The 13,767-nt window shown below is 53.8% G+C and overlaps 3 protein-coding genes across 3 annotated transcripts; all 3 read right to left on the bottom strand.

Moving 5' to 3' along the window:
* Nucleotides 1–2,683: 2,683 nt before the first annotated feature.
* Nucleotides 2,684–3,716, bottom strand: GLOTRDRAFT_89876 (uncharacterized protein; the record flags this gene model as incomplete). The annotated part of the gene is made up of 3 exons (XM_007863390.1): nt 2,684–2,889; nt 2,950–3,426; nt 3,485–3,716. The coding sequence occupies 3 exons, from the start codon at nt 3,714–3,716 to the stop codon at nt 2,684–2,686; spliced, it is 915 nt and encodes a 304-aa protein (XP_007861581.1).
* Nucleotides 3,717–5,710: 1,994 nt separating this feature from the next.
* On the bottom strand, nt 5,711–9,016 carry GLOTRDRAFT_52409 (kinase-like protein; the record flags this gene model as incomplete). The annotated part of the gene is made up of 5 exons (XM_007862157.1): nt 8,855–9,016; nt 8,626–8,802; nt 8,497–8,571; nt 5,872–6,084; nt 5,711–5,815 (listed from the first exon to the last, which is right to left on the bottom strand). Coding segments are annotated over exons 2-5 (552 nt in total), but the record flags the coding sequence as incomplete, so codon positions are not given.
* A 1,765-nt stretch (nt 9,017–10,781) lies between these two features.
* On the bottom strand, nt 10,782–12,437 carry GLOTRDRAFT_135049 (DUF605-domain-containing protein; the record flags this gene model as incomplete). Its single annotated transcript, XM_007862582.1, has 2 exons — nt 10,782–11,941; nt 11,994–12,437. The coding sequence occupies 2 exons, from the start codon at nt 12,435–12,437 to the stop codon at nt 10,826–10,828; spliced, it is 1,560 nt and encodes a 519-aa protein (XP_007860773.1). The 3' UTR covers nt 10,782–10,825.
* Nucleotides 12,438–13,767: the final 1,330 nt, after the last annotated feature.

Consider the following 13,767-nt stretch of genomic DNA (forward strand, 5'->3'; position numbering starts at 1 on the left):
GAAACTGCCCGAAATGCCGCTGGACCTTCTGTTCGAAGTCGGTGGCCCGTTCACTTAATGTTGTAGTGAATTCACCCTAAGCCACCTCTGCAGATATTTGAATTACTGCATCATCTGGACCTCTTACGCTTATCCAGAACTAGCAAGGCATTACGCGCTTGCCTATTGAATCCCTCTGCCGTGTCTGTCTGGAAGAGAGCGAGAGGGAACGTGGAAGGCGTCCCCGATTGTCCACCGAATCTGTCTGAGCCGCAATATGCTTCGCTATTATTCGAGAATATGTGCAGTGTAAGTCATATGAACTTGCTGCCACTTATCGAATCATCCAAACGGCATGGTCCATAGTTCTGCGGGCGATCCGGTGTTATGGAAGTACTGTGGTCGTGCTGCGTCAGATCGTGTCACAAGTGCTTCGATAAGCGGTAGGTCTACACCGGTTCTAATCCTGGGTAAAATTGTGTTAATATGGCCGAACAGCTTCATCGGCTTTGAAGAGGCGCACATCGAGCTTCCGCTATGCAAGGATCATGAACTTTTGCCCTATGTCTGGGACCCTCGACCCAGTAAGCGACCTGTATGCAATACCACCATTGTTCCTGATCTCTCAAAAGGACGATATGGACAGCTATACATGAAGTCCCAAGTTATCGCACTTTCACGGAAATTTGACAGCCTCAAGTTCCAGACGGACATCGATTCTCTCATCAAAGAAACTGTCGCTGCTAATCAAGCCATGCGCCAGGTATGTGTGTCATGATATTCTAGACTGGATTCAGTGTTGATATTGTTTTTTCAGCACACATCAGCGTGTAGTGCATGGTACAGTAAGATGAGGGTAAAGAGGTGCATGGAGATTGACCAGATTCGCCGGGACCGTCAAAATGCGTATGGAACTTTATCATGACGGTCACAAGGTTGTGTGGCTGATGCACATTCCCAGGATCCGAGCCAGGATGGAAGCACTAGGATGGGCAGAGGATTTTCAGAAACTGAGTTGGTCCGAGAAGCGCGAGTATTCTAGACTTCCGGGCGTACATCAGGCGAAACCCTTGACCGATCGCAGTCCGCACTTCCGTTTCACTCTGTCTTCAACTCGTTTCTGATGTCTGTCTTTCTCAGTGTGGCGTAACTTGCAAGGTCCCATGATAGAGCTCTTCACGAGATTCCGAAATAATCGCATTACAAGAGAAAGATTGGCCGTTCTCTATGAACGGTTGGACATACTGCAAGATCTCGTTAACGACGAGATACTCTCCTCGGGACCGCTGAACTTCCTGCCCTCCGTGGCCGACTTGTTTAATCTGTCTGCTTTCAAGGAGATCATTTTTCGGCCAAACGAGGTCGAAGTCAATGCTGCTAGTTTCGATCTTCCAATGTCACTGTACTGGGACTATGCGTCGTTATGGGTTAATGACGCGTATAAATTGCTCGGGTCCCTTTTCTCTGAACCTGCCGCACCTGACGAAGATCTGAAGGGGATCAGCGAGAGGCTCCGCTTGGCAACGACGTTCTTCCGATGTGGGCAATGCGATCACCCTGTACCATACCCTCACATTCTGCTGCACAAGTGCATGAGAATGTCCTCGCGCCGTCCGCATGACTACTATGAGGCAAGATGCTTCGACCATATTGGGGCTGCTCCATGGCTACAGCAGGGTGAACGTCTCACGTTCGACACCGTCGCCAGCAAAGCGGCGGAGGCTATGGTGATAGCCCGTGGTATGGACCCGAAGGTCGCCACCTACATTGACATGGAGGCTGGAGAGGAATATCACGTCTGTCCATACTGCTCCAACGACGAGGTGTATGTTGCCATGACGTGGAGGAGAGCAGTGAGTCACAATCAGTTTGCCTGTTGGTTTGACGAGTTCATCAATATTCTGCTATAGATCTACCACACATCGTCCCATCACAGGCAGCCAGACCTCGAGCCCTTGCCTTGGATAACTCTTCCCCGTGCGTATAAGTCAGAAATGCAAGCCCACCAAGATGCACAGAATCATGGCATCCTGGACCGGATGCGACTCATGTGCTGCATGCTCTGCAGGCGAGAGCGTATGAGTCCCTCGGAACTCGTTAGGCATTTTGTGGTTATGTGAGTATCTCGCACGTTCTGGTCCGTTGTTCTCTCTGAGATTGTCCTACAGCCATCGAGGTGCGCTGGACGAACTGGACGACGATGACAACGTCTTCTACATCCACCCGGACGTGAATCACAACTGCACCCCAACGGAAGCGCGATTGAAGGTCAGGTCTGCGGAGGAATTGGCAAATGACGCAGGAGGCCTATTAGACGAGGAACTAACAGAAACTGGGTCCCACCCCGCTGCTCGCACTACTACGGATGAAACACCGCACTCGAAAGAAGGAGTCGAGTCCTCTTGAGGAAGACCAATTGAATCCTGCAACGGCGAGCAAAGGATAATTCTGACAGATGACTCCATGTTTCGTAGGCTACGTGTATATTCTCTTAATTAACATTGACTTCATGCTCTCCGAAAGATGCATAGACTGCCTCGTACTTCTCGGTCCGACTATGTTAGCTCACTCGCTTGTAATCCGTCTCTTATGTGATGCCCGAATAATACATGCATTCATGGATGGGTCTATGCTACAGCGTGTGTTGTGGGAACTTCTTCATGGTCATACACTCATTTCTCTTAGCAGTGCTTCTTCGAACGCCCTAATTGATGACGACGCCACCGTTGACATGGAAGACCTGTCCACTGATATAACTCGAGTCTGCGCTGGCGAGGAAAACAAACGAAGTAGCAACTTCGATTGGCTGGCCGGCGCGACCCATGGGTACCGACTGGCCGAAAGACTCTTTTGATTCTTTCGTCATTGTGGCAGGAATTAGCGGCGTCCAGATGGGACCAGGAGCCACAGCTGTTTCAAAGCGCATATAGTCAGCATCCAAGGCCGATGATAGAAATGCTGTTCACTCACCGTTGACGCGTATGCCATCACCGGCAACTTGGTTGCTCAGTGCGCGAGCTAGGCCGATCATGGCGCCCTTAGTCGCAGTGTAATCGATCAACTCAGGATGCCCGACCGCAAAGTTGATGGACGCGTTGAAAATAATGCTTCCACCGGGACCCATGTTTGGGAGAGCGGCCTTGCAGAAGTAGAAGAAGGAGTGGAGGTTGGTGTCGAACGTGTTGTGCCATTGCTCGGTTGGTAGCGTGGGGAGCTCGGTGTTGGACTCCTGGGTGCCGTGGTTGAGGACGAGGACGTCCAGTCGGCCGTGAGCCTCCAGATGCTTCTTGACAACTTCCTGGCACACTGATTCTTTGCGGACGTCGGCAGCGATGGTGACGACCTTGAGCTTGCCGCCGGTCTTGGCGTTTATGCGGGCTTCGACGTCTTTTATTTCTTTCTCCTCTTGCGGAAGGTACGTCAAAGTCAGGTCGGCACCCTCAAGAGCTATCCGTTGGTCGGATCAGCACCATTTTCAGAGGATAAAATCTCGAAACTAGCACACCATATAGGAGCGCAATGGCTCGTCCGATTCCACTGTCGCCGCCGGTGATGAGAGCTGCCTTGCCCTCTAGCTTGTTCGCAGCCTTATATGGCTTCCCGTCAGCGGTCACATCGTCCAACGGCTGGGGGTCGAGTTTCTCCTGCAATCCAGGCGCGCCGGGCTGGTCCTGCACTGGCTGCTTGTAGCCCTTACGGAACTGCTCGAGGAGAGGGTTGTTCTTCTGCTGGGACATGGTGGAGTGTGACTGAGAGATCGCGTTGCGGATTTTCGAAAAAATGCTGGGCGAGTGTTGGGTGCAAAAGATGCTGGAGAACAGCGAAGGCAGCAAGCAGGTTTATATACGGAGCTGGAGGATGGATGGAGCGCGAGGTGACGTCAGTACTGGGATGGGCGCCGTCACTGGGCAGTCATCGTCGCCGTGTGCTGGGATGTGGCGCGCCATGGTCCTCCTTCGTTCGGTGTTCGAAGCACGGTCAACGTCGGAGCGCGCCTAGGCTCGTCGTCGCCCATCGCAGTGGTCCTCGACAAGGGCGTCTCCTTCCTGTTCTGGGTACTTGGTAGATTGAGCTTATCTTCGATAAACCCTAAAATGTGGTCACCATCCTTCTGCCACAGTGACTGCCGCAAGGCGGAACAATTCTAACATACACCTGATATATTGTACATACAGCAAGTCACAAGTCAAGAGCCATTACATCCGTTTGGAGACTATCTACCGAGGCCGTCACTGCGAATATCCATTTGGAATTATCATGATGAACTCAAAGGGAAGTGATATGAAAGACATATTTGATCTACAAACGTTGCGGATACGTTAGTAAGAATTGTATCCCACCATGACATTATTCAGCTAATATCTCAGATTGGCTCGTAGGCTCTGAATGCGCACAGCAGACGCAGCACGATATTCGCGCTGCTCCTGCTTCTGCATTGACAGCCTACCGCTAATCGCTCACTCGCGGGAATAGAAAGTCAAGAAATGGTTTATGAAGACAATACTACTCACACGTTCTGTTGCGGGATCTTCAATGCCAGTTATAGTCCCTTTAGAAATTAATTAGACTCGGGAATTACATCTTGCACCGATTACGCACTACGGAAGAACCCCAACCCAAGGCAATGCAGGCCTCTCTGGCAGCCACCTCCTTCGCGGCTTGCTTAGTTTCTCCGGTGCCCCTACCTTTCTCTTCGCCGTTGACTGAGGTGGGATATCTATTAGTCGACCCAATCATGGATAGTACTTCATACGTGCACGTACCCAGCGCTCTTACAGTCCATCTACCTGCATGCGGAGGTCCGTCGAAGATGGCAGGATATTGTACCTCCAGACGCCGCTGAGCCACAGTCTGATTGAGGAAAGGGAGGTAAGCTGGGGCCGGTCGTTGTGGAGGCGGCGAGGCCGGTGACGATCGCGGGGTATGTTCAGGACTCGGGGGAGTCCTAGCACGTGCATCGGGCTTATCCCAGCCAAGTCTGTGATACGCCTGTTGTGCCGCTTCTTCCTTGGCCTGCTGTTGTTTGAGCCCGCACCCTTTGCCTTGCTGAACTCCGTCAACTGTAGAATAGCATATGAGAATGATACGCGACCTTTCTTGAACTACAGGCACAAGCTCGAAACATACCAATGCAAGTAACTTCCCATATCAGTGCATGAGAAGGTCCCGAACAAACCGGGTGCCAATTGACTTCGCTATGATGTGCTGCAGCAGTCTGGTTAAATAATGCCAGATAAGAGCCTGAGGCTGCCGGTGGAGGAGTTTTCGGTCCTGACTCTTCCCCGTGTCGCGCATGATCTTCCATGGGTCGTGTATGATCTTCACCGTGTTGTGTATGATGGGCACCATTGGTATTCAAGTTGACTGCTGGGATCATGGATATAGTTGTCTTGCATAGCTTCGGATAGGTGCCAAGGAGATTGGAGAACCTTCCGACAAGCTGCTCTTTGAGAATGGTATCCACTTCCGACGAATTGACAGACCCTATTTGATTCAAAACATCGATCAGTCTGGCCAAATCCGGTGTAATCTTCTTCGCGATGTTCACGCTGCGCTTGGGCGTTAGATTCTCCTTCACTTTGGTCTCGAGACCTTCGGTGGGAAGACTATACAGCATCTGAAGGTCGAGCTCTGTCCTATAATCTGATAGCACCGCTAAAATATCCTTTGTGCACATTCTGGCCCGTGGCTCTTGCTTCCAGCATTTCTCGATTATGCACCAGATTTGGTCCGGAATCGGAATATCTGCGGGGCGTTCAGGTCTTTGACGATTGAGTACCTTCTCCATGACAGCAAACTCTGCTGTATCGGGCCACGGTACATTTCCAGTGTATATCTAAGATTTGGATTGTCCTCATGCAACATGAAATCCCGAGCAACACAGTCACTCACCTCAAGGCACACATAGCTAAAGCTATACACATCACTCTCCGGACTCCTGGCCTTCGAAGGATCATTGCCGAGAGCAAGCTGCTCTGGGGCCATCCACTGCATGGTTCCCTTCAACGAGGTAGTCGCTGGGTAAGTACCAGGGGTATGCAGAAATTTCCCTATCCCGAAGTCTGCTATGCAGGCGTGCATTTGATCATCGATGAGAATATTTGCCTGTGACAGGGATCAGTGATTCGCTCCCGCTGTAAGTTCATGACTGTAACTCGCCCCCTTCAGGTCACCGTGAACAAACGGCGGGTCTCGGTTATGGAGATAATGCAGCCCTTCTGCAACATCTTGGATCTGCAAGTGGAATCAGTGTATATTATATAATGTTAATGGAAAGGCGTACAAGCTGGACACGATCATGGTCTGGATGATTTTTTAAGAACTCCGTTACGTTTCCATAGTCGCTCCAAGGAGATATTAGCGATGGCTTATCTCCAAAGAGCTCCTCCATGCCAATGCCGAGGAAAGGGTATATGTTCTCATGGCGAAGTTGCCTCCAGGTGATCGCCTCGCGGTAAAATCGCTGCTATTTCGTCAGTAGTGTATGAAATGATCGGATCGTTTAACCAACCTTTGTAGCTTCGTGTTTCTCGTCGCTACGTAGTATATGCAATCTGGGTACCTTGAGCGCGACTCGAATGGTTCGATTAGTCTCGAGGAGTTTTCCCTTGAAGATGTCGCTTGAACCGCCACCGGCAGTGTAGTGAGGCTCAGCTTCGACCCTGTGCAGAAATAGGCACGGAGGAAATATCTCATGCAATTTCACTATCTTTCGAAGCAAGTCCTCGAGCTCATGGGCATATTCGGGTTTGTCGTCGGCAACCTACAGGGATGTTAATGCTGATCCGGACCTCTATGACGAAACGACATTACCGACTGAATTAGGTCCAAGAAGTCGTCCCGAATCTTATCTGGAAGACTAGGAATATGGTCTGCTATTGACTCGCGGCGGATGAGCTGAGGTAGATTCGTGTGCAATTGTGGATCGCTCAATCTGTGCAGCTCGAGCAAACCTGCATTTGACAGAGGAAATTAGTACCAATGCAGTCCACATATAACGGCCTAAAGGATTCACGTACCCTGTATCTCTTCCTTCAAGCCCATGATGATGGCCAATTAGCAAACAGTTGCTCTTGTCCGGGCAGGTTGGTAGCTCCTCCGTAGCGATACCTAGGCGCAGGATGTGAATAGTGGCAGAGCGTCCGCAACACGATATAACTAGGACTGAGACGAGGTGACAAGACAGAGCATGTACAGCCCGAGCCCGTATCTGCGTCAGGCTGTGAGGTCGATGTTCCGATGAGGAACGTCTGAGAAGAGAAGACGGACCAATGTTAGAACCGCCACCGGCGGGACGATTCGGCGTGGACCTGCCTTGTAGGCTATGGCTAGATAGCACTCATCATAGCATGCATGCCGTAATCTCCATGAGGCAGGAACGTCACGAGGGCCACGAAACCTGTTACATGTACAGCAATGGAGAGCAAGGCCTAGGAGATCATCTCCTATGGGAGATTAGGTGCACCATTGGGCTAGATATCTGCTTACATGATGACACGGTCGATAGATGTATTGGGCCCGAAAGGAAATTCGATCATCGTGCCATACTAAGTTTCTGCATATCGGATCTCTTCACAACTCTGAGCGTGCAGTAAGAACTCAACATGAACAACATACAGGCAGGGGTGGTGATCTGTAGACGTCACGGTGAACTGGTAGACTCAGAAGAACCAATGATCCTTGACCAATCCTGCGCCTCTCATCATAGCCATCATTCGCTCCCATGCTTTCGCCACGGCCCCGTCTTGACGGAAATCTTGTACATATTTGCTCGGTGGCATGAGCCCCTCCGAGAATGCTGTGACCGAGCACAAATTCTTCGCGGAAGCGCGCCTGAAGAGTTCCGCTACGAGGTTCACATCCGAGTCCTCGTCATAGACCACCTTGAAGGCTAGTGCGCTGAGCAAACGTGGCCTATGCTCAACAGGAAGTTGCCGCAGGAACGTCTCAGCGCAATCCAAGTCGCAAGTATCGAAGAACTCCGACGAATATTCCGATATACGAATGCCCCAAAGCATGAAGACAATGTTTTCGGCTGCAAGTCTCGCAGAGGGGTCTTGTTCCCAACAGGACTGTATCAAGGGTGCCCAGATCCTGCTTGGAACTTCGACGGGGCCGGCCGGCCTACGACCCAACAGCACCTCGTACATCACAGCCAGCTCATTCTTGAGATCTGACCACGGTGGCTTGCCCGTGTATAGCTAGGTTCATATTTTTCATACGGCTTCAGCAGCAGCGACTCTGGAGCTCACCTCAAGGCAAACACACGCAAAGCTATAAACATCGCCAGAAGGCCTTCGAACGGAGCACCATCGTGCACCCAGCATGTGGGACAACGCCTCCGGGGGCATCCACCGAAGCGACCCATTTGCAATAGACGGCGGAGAAGTCAAAGTGCACGATTCCATAAAATTACTGATGCCGAAATCCGTGATGCAGGCACGCAGATCTGAGTCGATGAGGATGTTCGCCTGGAATGGTTAACTTCAGAAGTTAAGTAGTAAAGACAGCACTTACGCCTTTCAGATCGCCGTGGACGAGTTTTCGATTTGGGCCGTGCAGATATGCAAGGCCCGTCGCAACATCTAGTAACTGTCCAGCCATTTGGAATCAACAATTGCGCAGTACGACGAGGCGTTCACATACCAGCTTAAGACGATCATGGTTAGGGTTCTTTTCCAGGAACTCCATGACATTGCCATGATAGCTCCACGGCGAGACCATGCATGGCCTTTTATCAAACAAATGGTCACAAACCCCGAGGAAGGGGAAGATGTTAGGGTGTGAGAGCTGTCTCCACATCATAGCCTCACGATGGAACTTCTGCAAGGAGGGTCAACGACTAACGGATGGAACGAGAGAGAAGGTAGTAGACCTTCTGTAGAAGGTCCTTCGTGTGGGCGTCGTATTGCTGGAATGTTCGCAAAACTTTAAGGGCAACCAGCTTCCCGTCCAGCGTCCCCTTGAATATGTCAGCATGGCCTCCTCCGGATATTGGGAACTGGTCATCGGTCTGTACGCCAATAAGGAATAATGCTGGGTGCAGGACCCGCGATTTGTAGGCGATCCTTCTGAGGCTCGTCTCCAACCGTGTACGATCTGGACTCTGATCTGGCTCTTCATCAATCGACTGTTTGGAAGGTTACACATCACATTTACGGCGAAAACGATGCCGGTGAATCATCCTACCGACCTTCTGCAGCAAGTCCAGGATCTGGCCTATAACATGTTCAGGCAGACGTATGATACCCTCTGAGACCGAAGCCAAACTGAGGAGCGCCTGGATTCGCTGGCCTGTGGAAGCATCGTTCAGAGCAGTACTTCGACCATGAAGCACAGCTACGTCAGATAAAGTTAGCCCGAGTCTCTATTCATGCCGTAGATGATACGCCGCCCTACCTAAGAGCTCTGCAGGTGCAAGAACGTGTCCCTCGAACATTCCAGCGCTATCTGCGTGACAATAAGTGCAACCGCGATGATCTATGTTGTAGCAGCGCAGCCTATCGCACGGGAGACAGCTTCACCATGCTGTGGAGGAGGGAGATTATATCGAACGGCGGCGAGAACTATCACAGGTCTCGATTATTTGACCTCCACAGCAAAGCAGGGCCATCTCGAACATCTGTTAGTATGACGGCACCCTTAGCACCGCCGCACCAGACACCACGCTTCTCTCTGGGCGCCTGGGGCGGAAAGATCGACATTTTAGCGTACACAGCAGACAGATTATTATCACAAGATGTAATTCATCTACCTATTCTGAATGATCTCGCCGTCATTACCCGGCGCACCGGCAGTACACACAAGTCATCAAATGCGCATCGAGGACCGAGGCGCTCGAGACCTAGAGCGCTAGCAGTTTGTGAGGCAATTCGATGGCAGGCTGCACAGCAGATCCTGAGACGTCGCACTGTTCAGCGTCGCGGAGGAGGTCCAGCAGCTCAGCAATGGGATGCAGCGTAAAGATTCAGATGAGAACAAGAGCAACGCGGGCGTCATTAATATTGGCGGCTTGTCATTGTCAAGTGCATTTGTGGGCGCTTGGGGGTCCATCTCGGTCTTCGGACCGCGCCTCCGACGCATACACAAGCACAACGCATATGTATTCGCATTCGAAAGTGCATAAGACGCATAAACCCTATGATACATGTGGCCAACCGAAGGCGAATAAAAAATTAATAATATAAAACGGACAAGATCGCGAATCCAGAGGAGAGCGTAGCACTGCAATAACTGGGGTGTAAGCACGCGCGACACAGCAAGGGGAAGAAGACTAGTGGGGCACTGATCGCGGATAGGCCACGGGAAGTTGGTAAAGTATGTACGAGGACATAACAAGAAACCAAATAGATACACCGGGGACTGCCGTGGGAGGCGATGTGAGCAGCCGCACTTGGGTGGCCAGCGTGCACCCATGCGAGGCCGGACCTATCAAAGGTCCCGCGTGCTCTGCCGCCATGGACGTATGAGGACGAACGTAGGAGCTCGTAGGTAATTGTATGCAGCGCGATGGTGCAGTCACCTAGATAGCCCTCGCGAATGGGGCCCCGGCGGGCCCGCAAAGTAATCCTAGGGCCCGCAGTACGGGGATCGAAGGGGGGCAGCGAAGGGAGGTGGACAGCGGCCCGAGGAATCTTCAGCCAGCGAGAACTCAACTCGGGCGAGTCCACACTCGGCCATAGCAGGTCAGACGGGTCCGCACAGACGACCCCGAGGAATCATCGCCAGCGAAGACACGACTCGAGAAACCCAGAGTCCTATCGCGATCTTCCCTGCGCCCAACCCCTGTCCACCGCTAACCCGCACATACACTCGCTGCAGAATCAACTCAACCCGCGCCCGCCGCTCAGAGGCCGCCCAACATCCCGAGCGCGATGCGCAGCTCCTTCCGCGCGGTCTCCACGTCCTCGTAGTCGAGCGCCGAGATCGCGTACCGGCAGTGCTTCTGCGTCTGCGCGATCACCTGCGGACTCACCTCCACCGGCTCCGGGGGCGCGGGGGGTAGAATAGGAGGAGGCGGGGGCGGGGCGGCATACGCAGGCTGGGAGGGCGGCGGCGGCGGTTGGAAAGACGCAGAAGGTCCGGCGGGCGACACGGGCGAGTGCGAATGCGTAGGCACGATATTCTTCGGCACAAAGCCCGGCGGCAGCGGCACCCCGTCCACCACCGCGCCCGGTATCGTCGGCTCCGCGCCCACGAGGCCCGGCGGGGGGACCACGAACCCCGCCTGTCCTTGAGCCTGTGCCTCTTCCGGGTCGTACAACGTGCTCCCGCCCTCGCTTTCCGTCAGCCCGCCCGTGACGGACGGCGTGAAGTGCACCCTCTTCGGCGTCGGCGGGGAGGGCGGCACGCTCGCCTTCGCCTCCCCCGCGCCCTTGTGCGCGATGTCCAGCCCGCCGCCGTCGGGCGCGATGCGCTCGCGCGGGTACGCCGCGCCGTCGTCGCCCAAGTGCACCTCGGTGCCCAATCCCGACGTCTTCTTCGCAGACGGGTCCCAGCCCACCACCGCCTCGGTGCTCCCGGGGGTCGCGACGGTGCTCCACGCGGGGCTCCCGGGGCGCGCCGGGTCCTGGAGGTGCTTGGGGATGTGGCTGTGCGGGACGGGGTGGGTGTACGTCGCAGGCTCGGTCGGCGGGGAGATGGCGTTGGCGCGGTGGATGTCCTGTGGGTTCATCTTCGGCGAGGGGGTCTTGCGCGGGGTGCGAGTCGGGGAGGAGGACGAAGGGGATTTTGGCGGGGAGCCCGGCGCGAGTTTGGGGCCTGTGGTGGATGGAGAGGGGGAGGCGTAGAGTGTGCTTGTGGTGGTTGTGGACAGGGGAGGAGAGGCGGGTTCGGATTCGGGTTCGGGTTCGGGTTCGGGTTGTTGTGAGCCTGCGGGCCCCGGGGTCGGTTTGCGGCCTTCGCGGAAGGCTTTGGCTATATCCGCGGCTTTCCATTTCGCGTATCGAATCTTTTCATCATGCTGAGAGCGAAATCGTTAGTGTGTGCAGTCGTAGATATGACAATGGACGTACCGTATCGGGAACTACAGACTTGTCGAAGATCTTGAGCATCTCGAGGAAGTTCGCGGCCGCCAAGAACTTCTTCGCCGTAGCCCTAGTAGCCATGCCCCTGCGATCCTCCGAATCCGCGCCCTCAAACACCCTTAAGCCAAAGTTCTCGACGTACGCCGCGCTGGCGGCCTCGTCCTCGACCGCGTCCGCGCCGCCGGCCTTGCCGAGGGTGTTGACGACCTCGGCCTTCATCTTCTCGAGGAGGGAGAGGAGGGCGAAGAGGTAGGTGCGGGCGGCGGGGGCCTTGGACTTGAGGGCGATGCCGGTCTGGGCGGCGGTGTAGGCGCACCAGTAGGACATGATCGGGTCGCGCGAGGAGAGCTCGTCTGCGCGCTGGACGTAGGGGATGATCGCTTTCAGCTCTGGCGGGACGGGCGGGAGCCCGAGGTGTGAAGTAGTAGCCATGCTCGAGCCGAGGGCGTCAAATGGGACAAAGAGAGCCAAGAGCTCGGATAGGGAAATGAGAGATGAGATCAAGGCTAGCGTAAGAAACGCTGGAGTTCGACTTTATACGCGAGGGGCGTCGTGTTCAGCCTGCAAAGCTCCGCAGCGGGGCAGAAATGACCTCTGTGCTAGCGCGCGGGTGGCGTATCCGTGTATTGTTTGGAAGAGGTGGCCGGACGCGTTGAAGCAACGTGTTCTGGGTGCACGCTTCTGTATGGAGATTTTCCGTCCGAAAAGAGCAGTCCAAGTCAGACGCCGTAATCCCTGTCCCGCCCACTATCCGATCGCGCAGTACAAGACTTTGTTTTCTTGCTGAAAAGTGATTGATGGATAGGTCGATTGCACTCGATAACAGCAGTCCAGTCTAGTTCAGTCCACGATTTGTCGTCGCTGGCCTTCCTCCGTGGCTGTGCATTTCACGTGGACTCGCCGGATGCGGAAACTTGTCGGTCCGGGTCTCCTCCACCTTGACCTCTTCCCCGCCAACGACTGGCAGCTGTACTTGCAATGGATTCACCTGTCCGGATGTTGTAACGCTCGGTATTACGTCTGCGTATGAGGGATTGCTCCAGTGTGCCATCGTCATCTCCATCATATGCCTCTTGTCAGTTGTGTGCGCGGAAGGATCAACCTCCCGACGCTGACGTTCTCCTTCCGTATCAACCACGTCGTGCCCCTTCACCCTGGTTACTCATTCTACAAACCCCATACCCAGAGACTCTCGGGCGCTCCGTTTGTGCTGTAAATATGGTATCGTTATCAATATGAGGAATGCGTTGTTCATTCGACTTCATTGGTAATTCATCAATGCGCGCCGCGCACTTGCACTTCATCCTCAGTACTCTATGCCTTTGCAGCAGTCTGATACCCTAGCTTGGGACCAATGTTATGCGAGGGTCCGCTTTCATTCGTGCATTTACACGTCGACGTCCAGAACCGGGTGAGCTGCCTACCTCATCCCCCTTGCGTTATACTATTCTGTCATGCACCGACCAGCAGTCTTTTGGGCAGCCCTGCGCGATGTGCGTCATGTCCTTCGAACTCGCAGTCTATCAGACGGCAGGCAGCGCCTTCCGGACAATGTCCTAGTCTTGGGCTCGTCATTAATAGCCTCGAGGTCTCACCAACCCGGCATCAAGAAAACTTATCTTTGACCTTGGCCAGTTTTTACGCTCGGGTCTGGCTAGCCCCCAGCAGCCTGCCCTTGCTTTTCATCTTCTATGCGCCCAGGCTTGATCCAATCCGTAGCACAGCACCGCTGAGGGTACATATGATTCACATGTGCGTCTTA

The sequence above is a fragment of the Gloeophyllum trabeum genome, assembly GCF_000344685.1.
Source record: "Gloeophyllum trabeum ATCC 11539 unplaced genomic scaffold GLOTRscaffold_00001, whole genome shotgun sequence".
NCBI classification, from domain to species: domain Eukaryota; kingdom Fungi; phylum Basidiomycota; class Agaricomycetes; order Gloeophyllales; family Gloeophyllaceae; genus Gloeophyllum; species Gloeophyllum trabeum.